General features: G+C 36.8%; 1 protein-coding gene across 1 annotated transcript in view; it reads left to right on the forward strand.

The window, feature by feature from the left end:
* Positions 1–23837, forward strand: part of LEPR (leptin receptor) — a 96981-nt gene that overhangs the window by 12281 nt on the left and 60863 nt on the right. Inside the window, exons 2-4 of the mRNA XM_034641391.1 lie at positions 5829–5888; positions 10477–10806; positions 13147–13270. Of these exons, the coding sequence (XP_034497282.1) occupies positions 5849–5888; positions 10477–10806; positions 13147–13270 (494 nt within the window). The 5' untranslated portion in view covers positions 5829–5848. The remainder of the gene's footprint in view (positions 1–5828; positions 5889–10476; positions 10807–13146; positions 13271–23837) is intronic.

Genomic DNA, 23837 nt, shown 5'->3' on the forward strand with positions numbered 1-23837 from the left:
TTTGTCAACTGCTAGGCTTTATTCTAGGCACTTGAGCAGGGAGTGGCCTTTTATGCAGAAGGTCTGTCCCCCTAGATATCAGAACATGTAAGTTCTTTACCTTGTTTGTATCACGTCTATACTAAAAGCCCAAGTTCTCCTCATATAACTTGTACTTTTTAAGTCCTTTATATATAGGAGTATATGGAACAATTTTTTATTCTCTTTGGCTGTTTGACATCTTTGGATATTTTTTGTCTGTGTTTGGGGATTTCCCCACCTTATAAATCCCTATTTTCCCAAGTTTCCTGGTTGCCTATATGTAGACTGTGAACTAGGCCCTAGCAGTGAGAGGCATTAATGCCAAATCTTAGATCAGAAGTGTGGGATATGGAAGAACAAATGAGCTCAGAGGAACTCAGAGGTAGTAGGCATTGAGGTTTCAGTTATAACATACAATGTCTTAGCATGGTAGCAGGGTTATCTTTTCTAGAGCAATTTGACATGGGATTTTGGGTGAGGTTCTTGGCTGTGTGCTTCATTATCAGGTTCTCTGGCTCTCACTGAGGTTCTGTGAGGTACCCAATAATTTTAGTGATTTTTTTTTTCTATTTAAGCTAGCCAGAGTCGTTTCTCTTTTTTGTAAACCACTCCTCTGAAAATTACGGGGAGTTAGATTGGGCTGCTATGGATTGTTCATAAGAGGATAAAGAAAGTCAGATACTACATATACAGACCCAAACCGTCTCTACTTTTGGGCCCATGTCACCCTGCCCTTTACCATTCAGAGCATCTATTTAGTTTTTCTAAATAAATTTGTTTCTTCATTGATGATAGCTCCTTCCCCAAATATCCTACGTGNTTCTATTTAAGCTAGCCAGAGTTGTTTCTCTTTTTTGTAAACCACTCCTCTGACAATTACGGGGAGTTAGATTGGGCTGCTATGGATTGTTCATAAAAGGATAAAGAAAGTCAGATACTACATATACAGACCCAAACCGTCTCTACTTTTGGGCCCATGTCACCCTGCCCTTTACCATTCAGAGCATCTATTTAGTTTTTCTAAATAAATTTGTTTCTTCATTGATGATAGCTCCTTCCCCAAATATCCTACGTGGTCACTTCCTTCATTTTGCTTCATTAGTCTTTGCTTCGTCTTCCAGAAATTTGTTAAAAATCTCTCTTTTGCTGCTGGTCCCCTCTCATTCTCTGTTCTATTGGTTGATAATGATTTACTTTATTATAATTCTAAAGACATCTCAGGAGTAAGAGAAGATCAGTTTATTTGTTTACTTTGTCATCTTGAATGTGAAGTCCCATGGTACTTTACTCATATTGATATTATAGAACTTTGATATATAAAAAAGTCATAAAATGATGTTACTTGTTAAAATAAATGATGATTTCTTATTAATTTTTATATTTCTAGTCTCTTGTGTGGTAACGTATATAGTTAATGATTAAATAAGTTAATTTATGTACAGATTTTTAAATTACTTTGTAGGTAAGATGCTTATTCTGACTCAACTTTGTTGACTCTATGGTACCTAAGTCTCTGAATCATAGCTTATCCCTCTGTATTTTCAAGGAATTAATTTACAACAAGATCATGTAATTAGAATCATCTCAGGAATTAAAACACTTGAAATTAAGTTTTCAAAGTGACAAATGCTTATACCAAGATGATGGAAGGGTTTTTTTTTCTTAAATTTTAAAATAATTTAAGTCTGTAACAGTTACTTGATGGGAAGGAATAGCATAACCAATTTCTATCCTACGTGAAGAAATAGAAGTAAACATACTTATAATGACAAGGTTAGTAGAGATAGACCAGGCTATGTTTATTTTGACACTTGAAGTAATAGGGTTTTTCATTTATATTTAAATACAATACTTAAATGGTGTTGTTTAAGTGAAAAATGGGCTCCTCTCTAGCAGAAAATAAAAGCAAGAATTAGTGGCAGATGGCGCTCATTGGGTTTACTCATCAAGACAACAGAATTGTCAGAATTGCTTTTCTTACTCATCAACTTTTCTACAAACCTAGAGACTTTGTGAGATCATTGGAGCAAGTTGTAAATAACTTCTTTCTTCCACTCAAACACAAATTGAGACTATTCTGCTTTATATTTAAGTAGAATTTGATACATAAAGATGCACAAAGAATTTTCTATGATAGAAGTTAAAGTCTGATTTTCTTCTGAAAACCCATAATATGATCATTCAGGAGAATATAGATTTTTATTTTTCCTTTTGTTTGAAGTTTATAATAATAACTCAAGAGCCAGTGATGTGTTTAATATGCTTATTCTGGTGGATTGTGAAAATTGAATTACTGACTGCACATCTAGGTGTTATGGATGGATCGTTTAGATCAGCCTATGAATGAATTTTTGTATATTTTATGAAGATTTCAGATGAGATCGGGCGCATTCAGGGTGGTATGGCCGTAGACTATTTTATGATTTCAAATAAAACACATTATTTATCTTAACTGTCAACATAGAATGACTATATTCCATGGGGAATGTTAGGCAATATTATCTCAAACTCCTCATAGCTTGATGTCTATCAGTGGCTCAGTTTATAGGAGCTATACTTACGGAGGATTGCCTGAGGAATGTGGACTCCATTTATTTATCTACATCAGGAACCCTTAATCTGGGAGCTTTGGATAAATTTCAGAGAGTTTGTTAACCTCCTGAAATTATAGCCCTAATTTTGGGTGTACGTGTCTCCTCCTGGCAGATGGTACCTTGCTCTTACCAAATTCTCAACAATATCCATATTTATTTATTTTTTAAAGGATTTTATTTCCTTGTTTTAGAGAGAGAATGGGGGGAGGGAGGGGCAGAGGAAGAGGAAGAGAGAATCCCAAGCAGACTGTGCTGTGGAGCTCTACGTGGGGCTTGATCTCACAACCCTGAGATCATGACCTGAGCCAAAATCAAGAGTCTGACGCCTAACTGACTGAGCCACCCAGGCACCCCAACAAGATCCATATTTAAAAATGGTTAAGGTGGTGCTTGGCAGCAATCAGTTTGTTCTGTGTATTTATAAGTCTGATTCTGCTTTCTGTTTGTTTATTCATTTGTTTTGTTTTTTTTAGGTTCCACATACAAGTGAAATCACATGGTATTTGTCTCTCTCAGTCTGACTTATTACACTTAGCAGCTATGTTGTCCATCCATCTTGTCACGTATGGCAAGATCTCATCCTTTTTTTATGGCTGCATAGTATTCCTGTGTGTGTGTGTGCACGTGTGCGTGTGTGCATGCATATGTGTGTGTGTATCACATCTTTGTTATCCATAGAATGCATCTTTTGAAGATTGTTGTTATTTTCTTGGTATGATGCTGCCAGCCTATTTTGAAGAATATTTCAAGAAAGATTCATATCATGCCATTCATTCATTCATTCATTCACTCATTCATTCAGTTGATATATAGAAAGCACCTAGAAGGTGAGAGGCAGGCAAAGGATATAATGTGTGAAGGATATAATGCTGAAAACGAAATAGTAAAAAAAAAATCTCTTGGTCTAGTGGAGTTTACATTCTACTGGCGAAAGTTAGACAATGAGCAAGAAAAACGAGAAGTCATATTCACATTAGATAATGTGAAATAATAAGGAGAAAATTTAGCAGAACAGCAGCTATGCCATGTTGGGGTGGGGAAGGTGTTGAAATTTTAGGTGGGCTAGTCAGGAAAGGCTCTGAGAAGGGGACATGAACAAAGGAAGAGCAGTAGTTGATGAGGTCAGAGGGGCAGTCAAGATCCAGGACCTTGTAGTTCTGTGCAGGGCTCAGACTTGGACTCAGAATGAAAAGGAGAGTACTAGTGTTTGGGGCAAGACAGACATGATCTAGACCACTCTGGCTGCTGCACTGAGAATAGACTGAACTGGGAGTAAGAGCAGCAGCAGGGAGACCAGTTAGGAGGCTCTTCTGACTGTCCAGGGAAGAAATAATGGTGGCTTAGAACAGGGTATTAGCAGTGGAGGGGCTGAGAAGCTGTTGAACTGTGAAGTTCCCGTGAAGCTCTGGTACTGTTAGGATGTTCATGAGGATGGTACCTGTTTTGGAGTTTCTCAGGCAAAATTTCTTTCTGTTCTTAGTGTTGGGATTATTTGAACATTTCCTTTAAGCTGTTGGTCTCGTTTTATTTTAAAAGTACTCTGAATTTATAATTGAACAATGTGATCATAAGAAAGCATAAAGGAAATTAAGAGTTCATCTTTAAAAAGTGAATTTAACTTAATGGCATTTTGTATATTACACTCATTTTGGTCATCTTACCATTAGTTTTCACTTTGCTTGATTTTTTTTTCCTCACAGTTTAAAAATTTCTGCCCTTTTTTGGGTATTACTTGTTGTTTTTGTAAATCTCTTTATATATTCCTTTCTGGTACAATGTAGGGTTGTATAAGTATTTGTCTCATTGAGTCTATATAAGGGACCACATTTCACACTCTCTTCAAGGTTGCGTCTATGCCCTTTTCATTTTTGTGATTGTTTCGCTGTTATGTAAGAGTGAAACCTGCCTGCAAGAATTCAAACCATAAGAATAGTTGGTGTTTTGCATGGAACATTAAATAAAAGAACACTTGTCTTATATAAGCAAAAACAACTGATCTGTTTGGTCATTTGACTCAGCAGATCACTTGAGTCAAATCAATTGTTGGACTGATTATTTGCCACCAATCGGTTCTTTCAAAACACTTAGTCTAATGATGTGTTATATCTATGACACATCCTGATTATGAAACTTGCACTTGGGTTTATTTTAAGAGATATTTTTAAGAAATTTTTATTTAAATTCCAGTTATCTAACATACAGTGTAATATTAGTTTCAGGTATAAAATTTAGTGATTCAACACTTCCATACAATACCCGGTGCTCATCACAAGTGCACATCTTAATCCCCATCACTTACTTTACCTGTCCCCCCCAGCAGCCTCCCCTTAGGAGAAAATTTTGTATCATAAACATGTATCAAAAAATTCATATAATTAGATAATAAGGAGTCCAAAGACTGAACCATTTGTTTGAACCATTTGTTTGGCAACCCTAAAGACACGTTGTGATATCAGTGTATAAAGAACCAAACTTCTGATGAAAAACCGAGAGGCTGAAAAACAAATTTATCAGACTGCAAAATGTTTATGCTCTTCCCTTTTCTTCCCGAGAGTTATTAAGTCATGAACTAAACAAACATGTTTTCCTGTTTACTTATCACATGGTACCAATTCTCAGATGTGACTTCTGAGACATGTTTCTCACTTCATATTTTATAATATTCTTTGTGGTAAAGCTGTGATTTCTATTTTTATTTAAAAATCTCTCAGTATCATGGGAAGCTCTTGAAGGGATTGTAGAGCTCATCCATCCCGGGGAATTTGTACACGGGGAACCTGAGGTCTAGAGTGTTGAAGTCCCAAGTCCTACTGCTGATTCGTCGAAGAGTCTAGATTGGCATTCAAGACTCCTGACACCTAATTCAGAGCTTTTCACGTCAGATTAACTTTGTGTAGTGAACTGAATCCCCAATTTTTGAGATAACAAAAAAACACTGGAACAACAAAAGCCTTTAGGCTTTCGTAACAAATCAAAGCCCAATGTATTAAAATTATGCTGCCATTCTAATTCATGATGTCCTAGTACAAGTAATCTTACTCATGATGTATTTCAAATTGAGTAGACTTCATGGNGTATTATAGAAGATTAAAATTTAAAGACTTATTCATAATTCTTTTCCTTTTATATTTTCTCAGACAGCTTGTATAGATAGATGTCAGGTGTTTTTGTGTACTGTATGTGTGTGTTTGTTTTAGATGTACTGTTTTTCAGGTCTACTTCTCTGAAGTAAGATGACTTGTCAAAAATTCTGTGTGGCTTTGTTACACTGGGGTAAGTAATTTGCTTTTTAAATGTCCATATGTAAGAGATTTTGTCCTTAGAGTTGCTGTTTCTTTTATTGGCTAGCAGAATTTCCCCTGTCTGGAGTTAGGAATTCTCATACTCGTGATTAAAAATATAAACCAAACCGAAGTGTAAGTGTGAAAATGAAAACCCTTTCCAGTCTCGGGAAAACCCTGATGTGTAGCTTTCCAGAACTATAGCACAAACACACACAATTCATATCTATGGCTGCAAAAATAGAATTGGATATACCTATTGTTCTTTGTTTTTCTTTTTCTGTTTAATAGTTTTTCAATTTATCATGACAGCTTTTTTTTTTTACTGAGTACTTACTGATATGCTTATTCATTGAATGATTGCATAACAATGAACTTATGAGTATACCTTAAATTATTAACTGATTTGACCAATTTCCCATTGATAGACATTTTTTTATCTGTAACAAATAATGCTGCATTGAAATCCGTATACATATATCTTTGTTTATTTGGGAGAATATTCCTGTTGATTAATTATTAAAGAGGAATTTCTATGCTAAATAGTATGTGCATTTAAAAATTTGATAGGTACTGTGAAATCTTCTCCCCAAAGCTTTGTAGAGTTTGTGGTACCAACACAAATATATGAATGCTATCCCATTGCATTTCTGTCAAAGATGTATATTATCCCTCTACCTTTTTGCTCTGTCAGATAAGGAAAACATGACATCTCATTTCAGTTGTATTTACTTGACTCTTTGTGAGGTTGAGCCCTGTTTATTGACCATTTATATTTCTTATGCAATTTTCTAAATCATGTACTTTGACCATTTTGTTGCTGGATTTTATCTTCGTGAGTTTTTGAAATTTTAGAATGTCACTGATATTTAGTACTATATTAGTCAGGGTTCTCCAGAAAAAGAACCAGGAGGATTTATAGAGGAGAGAGAGATTTCTTATAAAGACTTGGCTCACAAGATGGTGGAGGTTGGGAAGTCCCATGATCTGCAGTTGGTAGGCTGGAGAGCCAGGAGAGCTGATGGGGTAAATTCCAGTCTGGCTACTGCAGGCTTGAGACCCAAGAAGAGCTGATGTTTCAGTTTGAATCCAAAGGAAGGAAAAGACTGATGTCAGTCAGGCAGTAGGAGTTCCCTCTAAGTCACGCTTTTTGTTCTATTCAAGTCTCCAATTGATCCATAAGGCCCATCCACGTTAGGGAGGGCAATCTGCTTTTCTCATTTTACTGATTCAAATGTTAAATTTATCCAGAACATCTTCACAGACACACCCAAACTACTGTTTGACCAAATGACTGAGCACCCCATGAACCTAGACAAGTTGATCCATAACCTTAATCATCACAAATCCTTAACTATTTATTATGTTTTGCAAATTTTTTCTTCCTGCCCATTGTTTGCTTTTTAACTTTGTTTTCTTTTGTAGTACAGAAAATTTATTTATGCACACCAACACCCTTATACATGTGTAGAAACAAGATATGGTGACACTTGAATGTTTTAATTTTATTTTAGTAAATGTTGCATTATTAAATTATAAATGTGTATATATCAGGTGATAGTCAAAATCAATGCTCTGTATCAAGGAGCAGTTTACTTGGTGATAATATGTAAAATATATTGCTATGACACAAAATAATGGATTTATTCTCAAATGGAAGGGAGCTATCATTTTAAACGCTATCCCACATTATAACTCCTGTAGACAATGACAAGTGTAGTGTTATAAGGGGATATTATCAAGGGATGGTGTTTACGCTGAAAATTTCCATCTTGAATACCACCAGAAGAAGAATTAAATGTATACTAATCTTCCCCCTCCCCATTGCAGGAATATCCTCAAGAGAAAACTTACAGATGATTTTTTTAATGTCGATATTTTAACTACCGTGAACCATAGCATGCTTCTGTTTGAAGTTAGTCACACATTGCCAATGACTTTTTAAAAAGATTTTATTGATTGATTTGAGAGAGAGAGAGAAAGAGCATGAGTGGGGGAGAGAGGAGGGCCCGAGGGAGAGGGAGAAGCAGACTCTCCACTGAGCAGGGAGCCAGAGGCCTGACTCCATCCAGGACCTGGAGATCATGACTTGAGCAGAAAGCAGACACTTAAGCAACTGAGCCGCCCAGCCGCCCCATCAATGACTTGAGCATACTATTCCCTCACTTGTTTCTCACTGCATTCTAGAGATATTTTGATTAAAAAAAAACACACACACACAAATCATCTAATTGGGGCTGTGTTCCAAGTTTTTAAAAATTAAAGTCAGGGTAGGGGTGCCTGGGTGGCTCAGTTGGTTAAGCGTCTACCTTCAGCTCAGGTCATGATCCCAGAGTCATGGGATCAAGCCCTGCATCAGACTTCTTGCTGAGTAAGGACACTGCTTCTTTTTTTAAAAAAAGATTTTATTTATTTATTTGACAGAGATAGGGAGAGAGAGGGAACACAAGCAGGGGGCGTGGGAGTGGGAGAAGCAGGTGTCCTGCTGAGCAGGAAGCCCGATGTGGGGCTTGATCCCAGGACCCTGGGATCATGACCTGAGCCAAAGGCAGACGCTTAATGACTGAGCAGCCCAGGCGCCCCAAGGAGACTGCTTCTTCCCTCTCCCTCTGCCTGCTGATCCTCCTGCTGGTGCTTTCTCTGCCAAGTAAATAAATAAAATCTTTAAAAAATTTTAAAAAATTAAAGTCAGGCTATTTTTAACAAAACCCATTTTGTCTGGCAGCCATATTGGGAGATCATCCAGCTGTCCGCTGTGTGTTCCGAGCATCTCCTTGGCTAATCCAATCTGAAGGTGCTCTTATGAGTGTCTCCACAAGCCTCCCTTGTGCATACTGTTCGTTCTCCTTGTAGCCATCTATATATTTACAGAAAATACCCATGATAACTCCACTGTTAACAGATTTCAAAAAACCTATGCCACAAGGGACTATCAAAAAGTAACAACATATTCATTCTCTCTTATATTTTCTAATTTTTATTAGGCTCCACTCAATGTGTTTCACCTTGGCTTTCCAAAAGGTTTGTTGTTTGATGAAGTTTTGTGAATCAGAAGCGTTCTTGGGGTGTTGTTACCATGATAACATATGCCTTCAGATGCAAATTCTGGACTCCTGGCTGTTTAGGGTTCATCTGGAGGGAAAGAAATACTATTTGCAAAAGAAACATGCAAAATAGAACCATATTTTAATTAAACTGATTCAATAGTTGCTATGTCTATGATATTCATTTTTACATTTTAAATTTCAAATACTTCTTTGAGGATTTTAGGCTCATTTCAGTTCAGCCAACTGAATATTCCATGTGCAGCTAGAAAATGTGCTTTTAATTAACACCAACAAATATTCATAGTTTTGTAAAACCAAAAAAATAACCTATTTTTATTGACATGTGCTTATTTCAGAAACATATGTTAGAAAGATGAAGTCCAAAAGAACACAATTGTAATGAGGAGTCACTTTTGGTGATGTTGTGATACCTCATTGTTATCAGTATGGGCAAAATAATATTAGTTGTGTTAGTCATGTTTGCTTTAATTTTCGCATCTGATACATTTTTATGTTAGTTCATTTTTATGGAAAAGTTTAGAAGTCAAACTTTAACAGTCATTACCTATATATTGTTTAGATATTTTTACATATATTACTTTTATAATTTAAAACAACATTTTTGGGGGAATGGATTTTTTAAAAATTGCTATTTTCTTACATTTTTATGTTTACCCTAATTCTTCAAAATTCTCATTCCATGCAAATCCATGCAGAATTCTCAGAATTCTCATTCTGCGTTGGTTTGTATGTGAGACAACACAGCTATCGAATTATATGAATAACTTGCAAAAGAAAGAATTATTGAGAATTAATTATTATTTTATTTTCAAGCAATTACTTATTAAAAAACAAGTACCACTTTTGAGAATTTTGGGAGTATGAGATTATGTAATTATTCTTAATTTTTATATGTCTAAAAAGCGAGAATTGTCTTTAATCAGCAATGGAATTTTCCTGTCATTATACATTGATTCTTGGAGAGTACATTAATGACATGTCTTCGACAATGTCATCTATCTGAGGATCATGGGTAGATTCAAGAGATCATCCAGCTGTCCTGATGCTGAAGACAAACCCTTTCTAAAAACACTTGTAGTGCTAACATTTTGCTATTATTTTCTTTAAGAAATATTAAAACAGCATTTTTAATATTTGTTTATATAATTGCACATGCAGATATTTCCAACTTATGCTGAAAGTTCATTAAAATAATTTTTTTAGAAAAAGTAATTGAACTATTTATCTCTAATTTTTTTCATTAAAATAAAATATAGAAGGCTGCTTAATGAGGAAAATGAAGCATGAATTTCCAAAAAGAGGAGCTAAAAGGTGAAGTTGTCTCAGTAAATTAATGTACCCTTCCAAGTATCACACATTGTAAAATGGAAGCACAGAGCTCTGCATTAGGCACAGATTGAGCACATAGAAAGTTAAATAACTGACCACTACATGGTTTAATCTTAGAGACTTCCTATTTATGTCTTAGTCAAAATGATTGTTTTTCTGTGTGTCTTTTTAATATCCTAACAGAATTTATTTATTTGACAACTGCCTTTAACTTGGCATATCCGATTACTCCCTGGAGATTTAAGCTGTCTTGCATGCCACCAAACACAACCTATGACTTCCTCTTGCCAACTGGAATCTCAAAGAACACTTCCAATTTGAATGAACATTATGAGGCGGTTGTCGAAGCTAAATTGAATTCGAGTACTACCTACTTCTCTAACTTATCTTCCAAAACAACTTTCCACTGTTGCTTTTGGAGCAAGGAAGAGAAAAACTGTTCTGTACATGCAGACAACATTGAAGGGAAGGCATTTATTTCAACAGTAAATTCTTTAGTTTTTCAACAAATAGGTAAGTATATTAATGTTCTAAGCATTACCTGTTAACTGTTTTAAACAAAATGTTTTCATTCTCTGAAACGTGTATGAAATAGATGTAATATGGATGGGATTCTTTTTTTTTTTTTTAAGATTTTATTTATTTATGTGACAGAGAGACAGCCAGCGAGAGAGGGAACACAGCAGGGGAGTGGGAGAGGAAGAAGCAGGCTCCCAGCGGAGGAGCCCGATGGGACTCCATCCCGGAACGCCGGGATCATGCCCTGAGCCGAAGGCAGACGCTTAATGACTGCGCTACCCAGGCGCCCCTATGGATGGGATTCTTAACATGTATCATCATTTTATATTAGTAATAAGATTATGATTCATCGAATGTGACCAAACTAATGAGCTCCCCATTATTTTATATCTTATAAAAATGGAATGAGGGAACTCTTTTTACCTATAAATCCATTTCTTGTAATCTTCTAAATTTATTTTAAAATAGAAAAAGCACACCTAATTTTGTTGAATAGGTAAAATACTCAAAATATGTAACTGTTGGGGGTGCTTGGGTGGCTCAGTCGGTTAAGTGTCTGCCTTCCACTCAAGTCATGATCTCAGGGTCCTGGGATTGAGCCCGGTCAGGCTCCCTGCTCAGTGGGGAGTCTGTTTCTCCCTCTCCCTCTGCCTTTCCCCCACCCCTGGCTCATGTTCTCTGTCTGTCTCTCTGTCTCTAATAAATAAATAAAATCTTTAGAAAATAGTCAGCTGTTGAATTAGTTAAATTTTAAAACACTTATGAATAATATTTCTTCAAGCAAGGAATCTCTCTGTAGCCAATTATATATTTTAAATCAAGGGGTGTTTTGTTGTTTAAGTATAATGCATACTGAGTGTGGCTAGGGTAGTTAGTAATTCTGCATCTGGAAATCAAAACCACAAAATGATTTCCAAGGCTTCTGGAGAAGCTAACAGAGCAGAGTCAATTGATTCAGTAATACAAAGAGACCTACAGTATGAAAATGGAGGCACACATATCCTATAAGGGGTTAATCAGAATTTCTCTTTCTCAACATTATTAACATTTTGGGCCAGACAATTCTTGGTTATGGGGGGGCTGTTCTGTGCCTTGTAGGATGTCTAGCAACATCCCTGGCTTCTGCCTACTAGGTGCAAGTAGCTCCTTCCCCAAAACATATCTCCAAACATTGCCAGATGCCCCTGAGGGCCAAATTGCCCCTGGTTGAGCATCACTGATTAAATGGAAGAAACATTCCAGTTTATTGAAATCAGCTTAGGTATAAGAATAAAGCATAAATATACAATAAAATCAGAGTTTTAAAACAAGTTAGTAGTAATAACGCTCTAGTGTCTCCAAATGAGTCTATGGCCATTAATTAATAAAATTCATTTAATTTTAAATGAGGCAATTTTTTTTTTTAATTTGTAGGGGAACTTAACTGAGCCATTTGGCGATTATTAAATATACTAAGAATGAACTTAATAAGGCAGGGTCTTTGTGATGAGCTTTGAAATGATCAAAAAATGTTAGTACTTTCTTTGGTTTTCAAGAAGAATGATTATGATGCCGTAGATTTAAATATTATACATAAATAAAACTTGCATAACTAGTCACTTCTTAGTGAGTTTAACTAAAATTGTTAGGTTAAGTGGTAGTTATTGAGGATTTCAACTGATTATTCTACCAGGCATGCTGTTTACATCATAAGGGCTCAACAGTGTTGTAAAACCCTTACCAGCTAGAAATCCGTCAGGTTTGGGGAAATAGGTTAGCATTGTCTTAGGTTAGCCATTATTTGTAGTTGTTGCTACTCTTGCTTTTCAAATTACAAATCACCAATAATTTATTACCAGGTGAGTTTTTCAGTGCACGGTGAAGTATACTTGTATCAGTTGTATTTGGGGCCTATAATATTACAACAACAAGAATTTAAGACATGAATCATAGTTCACATGTGAATCACTGTGCTTTTATTGCTGAAGCAGACACATAAATACTGCTCTGCATTTGCTCGTGCCCTGGTATTGAATATTTTCTTTTCTCTGAGAAAGCGAGTATGAACTGAGCAAGGTGATTTTGAGATCTTTTGTCCTACTTAAATAGTTCAAGATTAAAAAAAAAAAAAGAGTTTGAGAATTTAACTCTCTTACTTTACCTAAAAGGAAACTGGGGGCCTCAGGGGCTAGGGGACTTGGGCAGATACATACCGCTGGTTAGAGCTAGTTCTCTTTCTCTCAGAATAGGTAATGGAAGTTGTATCAGAACACTGGTAAATTTAATTTAGTTCTTCTCTTTCACTGAGTTGTTCAGAATGTTTTTCAGATTTAATGCAGTTTATTTTTAATTCAGGTGCAAACTGGAACATACAGTGCTGGATGAAAGAGGACTTGAAATTATTCATCTGTTATATGGAGTCATTATTTAAGAATCCTTTCAAGACTTATGACCTTAAGGTCCATCTTTTATATGTTCTGTAAGTACCAAATAAATTAATTTGGAAATTTCTACAACACAATGTTTTTTTAATGCAAGAGCTTCTGTATACAGGAGTGGATTATGAAAACTCTCCTCTCCCTACATTTCCTTTTGTATGTATGTATGTTTCTGAAGACAGTTTTATATATTTTTCATGCAATATTCATCTTTATTAGGTTTTCTCTTTGCTCCTCCTGTTGATGAAGGTAGCAAGATGCTGCAGTTATGGATGGGCATATATCCTGAAAGAAGGATGACCTAAGTTCCAGGGTCTTAGATAACTTGAGTGGAGGGGAAAAACTTGTTATACATTTCTCTTTCATGTAAATTTTTTTCTCCTAATTGATCATTCTATTGGCTTAGAAATATAAGTGCTCAATATTTATTTGAGAGCTAAAATGGTGGTTTTAAATAGCTGTGCGCTTATAATCTCAGCTAAGACATCATTCAAATTTTCTAATAACTCCAGTGGTAATACATATCATTACTATGTGAATTTTTAGCTCTTTAAAATTTTTTTCTGATTTGTTCTTTTCTGTGTTGCTTAAGGAGAAAGAGACTGATTTCCTTCAGTTCTGTGGTTTTTGAGATCATACCATCGAGGGGTGATGTGCTAGGAACTGTCTATATAAGCATGAATCAAGATAGAAAGTATAATGGTGCCTACCAGGGACTAGGGTTGGAAGTCATGGGGAGTTATTGTTTAAATATGTACAGAGTTTCAGATTGGGAAAGTGAGAAGAGTTCTGAAGCTGGATGGTGGTGATGATTACCCAATAATGTGAATATACTACTGACACTGAACTGTACACCAAAGTGGTAAATTTTATGTCATGTATATTTTAAATAAAATAATTATATTAATTATATATTTAAAATAATTGTATTTTAAATGAAAACAATTTATTTTTTAAAATTTAAATTCAATTAGCCAACATATAGTACATCCTTATAAATTAAAATAATTTTAAAAAAAGAAACTTAAAAATGTTAAAAAAAAAAAAAAGAAGAGTTATGATCTCTGTCTTGGAGGCATTGCAGGCTCATGGTTGGGGCGGAGGTGCACATGGCTTCAGTTTTAGTGGTTACTTTTGTATGTTGGGTAGGTACATGAAACCATGGCAACACAAGATTGTTGTGGAAGCCTTAGGGGGGATGTTGAGTGCAGTTGAATTCTAGATGACTCTGGAAGCCCCTGCTAGCCCCTCTTCTTTGTGCAATTCTCTTTAGGGCCAAGGTCCTGAATGGGACTGTCTGATTGGTGAGAATGTGCTCCTAGCTGCCAGTGTTTGAGCTGTACGAAATGTTAGATTTTCCAGACAAATGCTGGGCAGCCAGGAAACCTAGATACATGTTCACAACAGAAATGGCTGAGCCATAGATCTCTAGAGCTCCACAAAGTAACTGAGGTTGTAAAGTGGAATTGGTAATGCATAGCCAGGGGTGGACATTTAAAGGGCAAGGAAGAATGATCTTGTTTCTGGTCTGTAGACAATGACCCAGCAGGGAGAGAAAGGTTGAAGATATGGTAGAAGGGGACCCATTGAAGATCTGTGATAGGGAGTGAATATTTAAATAAGCAAGTTCCAGGAAAAGAGCACAGATGGAAGGTTGGTCTTAAAATGAAGGAGGCTCACTTCAGCTTTGAGTAATGAGAAAGAAAGGAAGCACTCTTTTGGATGGAGATATATTTGAAGTTTGGAGCAGAAAATTTCCTGCTTTATTGAGCTAAATAGATTTTTAGCTCAGAGAAAAAAATTCATTTGCAATGTAGCACATTCCTACGGTGACCTAAATATTTTGGATGGTGATCAGAAATTCTCTGGGTGCCTATTCAGGAGAATTGCAGACATTATCAGTGAGCTAGGGCAGTGTGATTAGTGTTAATGCTCTGTGACTATGTGTAAGGATTTAAATTTTATTATGTATAGGTTATAGTTATGTCTTGAGGTCTGCATTTTCAGAAAAAGATAAACATGAATATATCAGAACATTTCAAAATTGCATAGTAACTTAGCTACATCTGAGAATTTCACTTCATTTCACTCAGCCAAGTAGCCATTGGTCTAGTCATCTAAATTGTCAGACCCAGAAAAATGAGAAAATTATGATAAATTAACTAGATTTTTCAACTTGCTCATATGATGAATTTAGCAGATTCTTTTGAACTGCTTTTATTATTTATTTTATTTTATTTTTATTTTTAGAGAGGGAGAGAGAAAAGGTGGGGGAGGGACAGTGGGAGAGGGAGAGAGAATCTTAAGCAGGCTCCACACCCAGCACGGAGCCCAACTCAGGGCACCATCTCACAACCCTGAGATTATGACCTGAGCTGAAATCAGGAGTTGGGTGCTTAACTGACTGAGCCACCCAGGCACCCTGACCTGCTTTTATTTTGAACTCAGGTTTCTAAAAATATCAGTATAGGAAAACTTATCATAATTGTATACAATTTGAGAAATATTGTGGAGGTTTTTTTCTTTTTTCCCCCACATTAATTGTCCTCTCCTTTATATAATTTGGTTAATATGTCCATTTTACCCATTGTTAGGTGCTGTTTCTGTCTTGAATTCTGTTGTGTGCATCTTTGGGCACTAGATCTCCAAATAATTTAAATAAGACTTTTCAGATTAGGAGGAAGAAATGGTCAGTATAATGAACAAGACCTCCATGGGAGGGGAATTCTGGTGATTCCTGTAAGAAGAGTTTTTAAATCAATATCCCCTTCTCCAGACATTAGAGAATTCTTGAGAGAAATCTTTCAAATGCTTCCATGTGTAAATAAGTATGTTTTATAAAGGAACTAAAACCTAATGTTTATAAGGGATTTAAAACCCTATAAATATGTCCCTTAAGGGAAAGCATTGTTTGAGCTCAGATATTAATGTTTGTAGAGAATCCAAAGGAGAGATACCATAGAAATGTGGTTTTTTAGAACTGCTTTATCTTTGACCTGGAAGAGAAATCCTTTTCTTCCATTATGAGATGTCTACTGTGTGCACCAGGCACTGAGCTGAGTGTGGGCAACCGCGTCGAACCACTTAGACACAGCCCTTGCCCTCCTGGAGCTCACAGTGAAGACAAGGAACATAACAAACTTTGAAAAGCCTGCGATGGAATAAACACAGGGACTTGTGAAAACTTGCACAGACAGACACCAGAAATATCTGCCTGGATTAAGAGGGGACACAGGATGAACCAGGTAGAGTGAGGAGCGTTTGCAGGGTCCCACAGTCACATCTGGACATTTGAGGCCGTGGAAAGGTCAGTCTGGTTGGGTTATAAAGCTGGGGAATGGTGAGAAGTGGAGGTGGATGAATAAGTAAGGGTCATCCAAGGAGTTTGGACTTCTGTAACTGCTAACACCTAGTTTACTTTGTCTCTTTTCTATTCCCCCATAAGCATTATTGGTGATTTCCATGTCCATATGGATGATCTTCAATTTCTTGAAGGCTTTACTTTCCCTATTCTTGTTTCTTCACCCCATCTAGTCCACCCGTTCTCGTAGACCTACTCCAGACCTTGCCATTACTGGTAAGCATGCTCTGTCTGTAATTTTAGTTTCAAGGATCCCAGTCTTTGACCAACTCCCCCTCTTCCTCACCTTAGGCTTATTCCCTCTATTACCTCAGCATCAGGAATAATTCTTCATGTTTATTGGCTCTGCCTTCTGAGTTTCTTTTTCATGAAAGGCTGTACATCTCTGCAATGGGTGGGGGGGAGTTTTCTCAGCATGCTTCCTGTCAGCACAATTTTGGGAATCCAATGTCTTTGTTTCATTTTGCACCTTTTCAGTCTGAGCTAGTAGTGTTTCTGCTGCTGTGTTCTCTTACAGCCTCCTGTGAATCTCACTGGGGTTCACCCCATTAGATAAAAGCCCACAGATCTCTTAGAGAGATGCCCTCCTCTTCCTTCTTTTTGATCTTTGCTTGGAAGCCATTTCCTAGCGGTGACATCTTCACCATCTGGAGAGCCTAGGCATCTTACAACTCTCAACTCTTGGTTTCTTTTGTTTAACAGCCCTTTGGTCAGTGTGTATCTCTCCTCTTGTGGCAAGAAGAAACCAAGAGGCACCTTCACACACCTGCTTGGCAGTTTCCTGCAGCAGATCGCCCAGTTCAGTGGGCACATACTGTGCAACTTAGCTTTCTGCCCCTACATAAGATTCTCCTTCCTCCAGTTTCCAATCCATGTTCCTCACTTCCTCTTGGGCCCTCACTGGCAGTGTCCTCAAACTCCACATTTCGACTCACAGTCTATTCAAGGCAATTTAGGCTTTCTTTATCATGCTTCTCCAAATTTTTCCAGCCTCTGCCTGTCACCTGGTTCTAAAGCCACTCCCACATTTTTACGTGTGTTTGGATGGCAGCATCCCATTTCCAGGTACATGCTATATAATAAGCTATCCCAAGTTTAGTGGCTTAAAACAATAATCATTTATCATCTCACAGGCCCTGTGGGTCAGGAATCCAGTTGCAGCTTAGCTGGGACACGTGCCTCAAGGTCTTTCCCAGGGTTGCAGTGAAGATGTCAACTGGAACTGCAGCTTAAGCTCAGGAGGATCTTCCTGGGCTTCCATGTTCCTCATGGGCCAATGGACAGAAGACCTTAGTCCCTCCCAGGCTGGGACTGAAGGTCTCCTTCAGTTCCTTGTCGTGTGGATTTCTCCATAGGGTATGTTACAGCATGGCAGCTGGTTTCCCCCCTGAGAGAGAGCCAGAGACACTCCCTGATGACCTTGCTTTTGATTTTCAGCAGGAAAACAGGAGCAGGGGGGAGGTTCTCTTATAACTGCTTTTCTCACCAAAACCTACCAGCCTGTTCATACCAGTGCCCACGCAGTATCCTCTTTTTTAATCATGGATGAGTTTTCTATGTTCCAGTCTAAAGTGAACCCTTTCTCATGTGTTTTCAGTCCCATCCCCTGTAGCTTACACAAGGACTTTGCTCTTGCAATTATCCCCTTTCTTCTCTGCATTATCAAGTTTTCGTAGCTGACAACATGCTGTAATAACTCCCATTTGAGATATAGATCACACATTCCATCAAGTCACCACCCGATTTCACTGCTTCCTTTAAAGAAAATCAAGTTTTGAACTATTTGAATATATTATATTTTCAGAAGTTAATATATAAAGTCAACAAAAGTGGCTTCTGGCCAGGAGGGAATAATACAGTCTGGGATTATTCTTCTACCATAAACAAATAGAGAACTTGATAAAATGTAAGAAACATCTACTTCCAGATATGGGACAGAAGCAGAACAGAACTGTGATTCCTTTTTTTTTTTTTTTAAAGATTTGATTGATTGATTGATTGATTTGAGAGAGAGAGAGCAAGCACAGAGGGAGAGGGAGAGAGCAGAGAGCCCAATGCGGGGCTCACTCCCAAGACCCTGAGATCATAACCTGAGCTGAAGGCAGACGCTTAACCAACTGAGCCACCCAGGCACCCCTGTGATTCCCGGGGGAAAAAAACAAAGTGAATCCTGAATTACTCAAGCTTTCTGGAGTAGAGGGAATTTCCAGGACCTGGCACAGGGCTGGGAAACTCAGGCGTTCCCCAGTGATATTGCTGAATCAAGGAGACAGAGGTAGGAGTTCATAGAGTTTAAGGAGGCTTGAATTTATGGGGCAGAGTACTTGAAGCAGGGAGTACACGGAATTAGTACTGGAGTCCCCTTGACTGGTTACCAGTCTGCCCATGATGTTGGGTAAGAAGCACTGAGTTGGGTAAGAAACACTAGGAAGAGAGCAGTCACCAGGAACTATAAGCTAAACAATCCTCAAAAGTTACATAGGACCAGGAATAATTAAAGTTTCAGTGACAGTCAGTAGAAACCCCATCATAGCCACATTCTAAAAGTGGGGCCAAATTAGCCCTAGAGTCAAGGCTATTTTTTCCCTAAAAGAACTTGAAAGAAAAAGGTGCCCAAGTAACTGAACTGATTGCCAGAACAAAATCCAACATTCTTTAAAGCAAAACAGTATAATTCAACACTCAAAAATGTAATATTCACAGTGTCTGGCATCTGATAAAAAATACTACACATATGAAGGAACAGGAAAATGTAACCCCTCAGCAGGAGGAAAAGAAAATCAGGCAATAGAAATAGATCCAGAAATGACAGGGATAATAAAAGTAGCAGACAAGGATGACTGTTACAATGTTCCACATGCTCAAGGATATAAAGGAAAACATGAATATAATGAGAAGAGAAATTGGCAATATAGAAAAGATCCAATTACAATTTTTAGAGAAGACAGATGTATTATTTATAAAATAAATAAAAGTGCTCGATATTAACTGGGACATTTTAGGGCTAGTGTTACTCAGTCAAGCAACATTTAGTGTGTACAGACTACAGTGCTGGGCTCTGTGGGAAGTACGCTTTCCATTCTCCATCCTCACTTTATTTTCTTCCTTCTTCCCCCCATCCTCCTTCCCTCCTTCTCCTTCTTCCTTCCTATCAGGATGGACTCATGGATTCTTATTTTATTTTAAGGGCTATAATCAGTTACTATCATTTTTTATTTTTTTTGTTCAAGTTGTCCCATATTTGGCCATTGGGAATTTATTCAAGTTGGCCTCTGTGTCCTTTTGATGTGTCCCATTTTTTTTTTTTTTGACAACTTCCTTACTCTAGTACTACAAGACATTTCAGGTTGATTTTATACTTCTCTTGCTATAACACTGGAATTAGCCATTTCTCCAAGGAGCCCTGATTCCTTTTTATTGGAGAATGGTATTTACAAACCTGTATCTGGGAGTTAGATGCTCATGTTACTTGGGTGGCATTGTTTCTGGGCCCTCTCAGCTACAGAGCTAGTTTACATGTATGTGTATACATAATACACACATGATGTGTATATATAATATGCACAAATCTGTATTTCTTTGTCTCTGTATATACATATATTAAAAGCATGTATTCATACTAATATCTCCCATTTTTTAGGATTTATTTATTTGTTTTAGAGAGACAGAGTAAGAGAGTTGGGGGGAGAGGGAGAGAGAGAATCTCAAGCACACTCCCCACTGAACGTGGAACCTAACCCAGGGCCTGATCTCTTGACCCTGAGACCCTGAGATCATGACCTGAGTCAAAACCAAGTGTCTGACACACAACCAACTGAGCCACCAAGGCACCCATAATATCTCCCATTTTGCTCCAAAACCTCAGGATCCATTCCAGCCTTCCTTTTTTCTTTCTTCCTTCCCTCCCCTCCCCTCTCCTCTCCTTCTACTCTCCTCTCCTCCCCTCCCCTCTCCTTTCACTACTCCTCCCCTTTCCCTCTTTCTTTTTTCTCTTTTTTTCCAGCAGTAAGAAACCTGGCTTCCCTTCCCACACTATCTAACCCATTTGCTTAGTCCTAGAACACATGTAGTTTTGGAATCGCTAACCTATACCACTGTGGAAAACAAGCGTACTAACTAGAGTACAATATTTGTTTACACTCATTTTGCCTTTGCTAAGGCTAAAGTTTGCCTGGTCAGAATACTATGTTCCAAAGGTAATTAGGATTCCCCCCACCATGTGGTTATACTGTTAACTTGATATACATTAAGGTTCATTTGTTTTTGTTTACATTCTTCTCTCTCTCTCTTTTTTTTTATTTCTCCCTTTCATCCTTGTTGATTTTCCATTTGTTCGGTAGTATCTTAATCTGAAGAGTACTGTGTTTTACAAAATGCTTCTTAAACTTGCCTCCTTGGTGAGATTTATCTAGGCCATTACTTCTCATTTGGGCCTGATTCACAAGATGTGGGGTGGAGCCAGTAATTTGCATTTTTATCAAGTCCCAGAGGATGCTAATGCTACTGATTTGGGGATAAGTCTTTGAGAACCAATCTGTGGCTCTTACTGAAAACAGATTCCTTAGCCCCAGACCTACTGAATTCTCCAGTAGTGGAGGGTCTAGGGATCGCTCTTTAACCAGGCTCCAGGTGATTCTGATGATGAGACTAGTCTGGGACATTAATTTGGCCTTTGAAATTTGGGGGATTGGCAAAGTAGTTTTTTGGGCAATATTTGTATAGATTACCAGACTGAGATTTAAAATACATGACTTGATCAAATGATATACAAAGCTAATACTGTTTTAAACAATTCCTGTATATTCATTTGTCCACCATGGCTTGCTCTCAGTTTATGTCATAGTTAGGAACTGGGGTGGTACCCATTTGATGTTATTCCTGTAATAACTTAGCATAGATCTTTGCTTAGAGAAGTTTTAATATATTCATAGAAAAATAATTCTGGAAACAGTTTGACCAAAGGTCAGTGGATAGAATGTGCTCTCCCCACTGTGGCTATCAAAAATGAAATTTCAGTACTAAATATTTATACATCTAACTTCTGAGTAGAAAAATTGCCCAAATGGTAAAATTCACAAAGAAGCCAAATTTAAAATTCAAGAAATGTTTTTTTTGTTTTGCTTTATTTTACTATTTTCAGTTTTAAGTAAAGTTTGCTCACATATAGAGAGATTAAATAAACAGTGGCACTGAATTTGTGTGTGTGTGTGTGTGTGTGTGTGTGTTGGCAAGGCATAAGGTCCTTTGCTGCATAAAAATTTTTCAAGGATTTCAGAAATTCTTACGTTTTGGTTATTTTAAGCCAATGTATTTCCTTTCTTATTTTACAAATTTGATTATCATTTTAATCCTTATGCTTTAAAATGATCAAAATTTAGAGTGCTGTTTGATGTTCACAAATACTTCAGACTTCTTTTGGAAGGTAAAAGAAGATCTGATGCTGATTTGACAAGTAACAAGGCCCATGTATTCGTTTCACACAACTTCGCAAAGTTTATGCTCTCGTAAATGTGAGAAATATGTCATGTTTTCTTCAGAGGAAAGGTAATTTGAAATGATTCCCTAATTCTTTAAAGTTCTGATGTATGGAAATGTTAAAATGATTAAGATTATAATTATTTTTTTAGTTCTGGCCACTAATGCATTAATCCCCTAAATAAAATAATAAAGTAGCAACAGTAACAGGGAAATTAATCTTGTGATAATAAGACATCTTGGGTGTAATGAAGTGAGCATGGAACATGGAAGCACAAGACTTCAGATGAGTTTCAGGTCCACATTGTCTCTGAGCCTCACTTTCTTACTTATAAAGTAGGTGATATTAGTTCCCTCGTAAGGTAGTTTGAAAATTAAATTAGTGAATCACAAGGTGTTTGTGTAAATTGTAAATACACTATACAAGAAAATGTGATGATATATTTAATGTGGATTCTCTATTTTTGTGTCCTATGTCCATCAGGTTCCCACCAGCAGGGGGTACAAAATGTTTCTGGCCAATAGCTAGGGNATGTATTCGTTTCACACAACTTCGCAAAGTTTATGCTCTCGTAAATGTGAGAAATATGTCATGTTTTCTTCAGAGGAAAGGTAATTTGAAATGATTCCCTAATTCTTTAAAGTTCTGATGTATGGAAATGTTAAAATGATTAAGATTATAATTATTTTTTTAGTTCTGGCCACTAATGCATTAATCCCCTAAATAAAATAATAAAGTAGCAACAGTAACAGGGAAATTAATCTTGTGATAATAAAACATCTTGGGTGTAATGAAGTGAGCACGGAACATGGAAGCACAAGACTTCAGATGAGTTTCAGGTCCACATTGTCTCTGAGCCTCACTTTCTTACTTATAAAGTAGGTGATATTAGTTCCCTCGTAAGGTAGTTTGAAAATTAAATTAGTGAATCACAAGGTGTTTGTGTAAATTGTAAATACACTATACAAGGAAATGTGATGATATATTTAATGTGGATTCTCTATTTTTGTGTCCTATGTCCATCAGGTTCCCACCAGCAGGGGGTACAAAATGTTTCTGGCCAATAGCTAGGATTGAAAATTTTTTCGGCCAGATAGCAAATATTTCAGACTTTGCAGGCCATACGGTCTTTCTTCCAACCTTGTAGTCATAGTTAATATGTAAATGAATAAGCACGACTATGTTTATGGACACGGAAATTTGAATTTTATGCAATTTCTGTGTATCATGGGACATTCTTCCTCTTTTTTTTTTTTTTTAAACCATTTGAAAATGTAAGAAACCATTCTTAGCTCACAGGCTGTACAAAAAACAGGCGTATTTGGCCTGTGAGCTGTAGTTTTCTCACCCCTATGTAGAACATTTGAAAATTAGTTTTAGATTGATTCTTAGCATTTCATAAGGGGATTATCTGTTGGGGTGGTTTGGGAAATTTCTGAATGGAGATGCCTTTAAAAAAATAATCACAATTAATGAAGTACTAAAATAAACATATATATTACATATAGTCATTTTTATAAATATATAGTATATATTAGATTTTCTTTATATATATATAGAAATGATAAAGAAATTAACAATGAGATTGATTAAATAGAACACACAACAGTGAAGTGATAGAGAAACCAGATAGCTAATCTAATTGGTAATCAGCCTGATTGTACAAATATCCACTCTATTTAGAAAAAATGGCATCGGCAAGACCATCTACAGTAAGACAGTGTAATTCTAACTTTCCTTTTTGTTTTATTTTTTTTATTTTTATTTTTTT

Source organism: Ailuropoda melanoleuca, chromosome 2 (assembly GCF_002007445.2).
Source record: "Ailuropoda melanoleuca isolate Jingjing chromosome 2, ASM200744v2, whole genome shotgun sequence".
NCBI classification, from domain to species: Eukaryota; Metazoa; Chordata; class Mammalia; order Carnivora; family Ursidae; genus Ailuropoda; species Ailuropoda melanoleuca.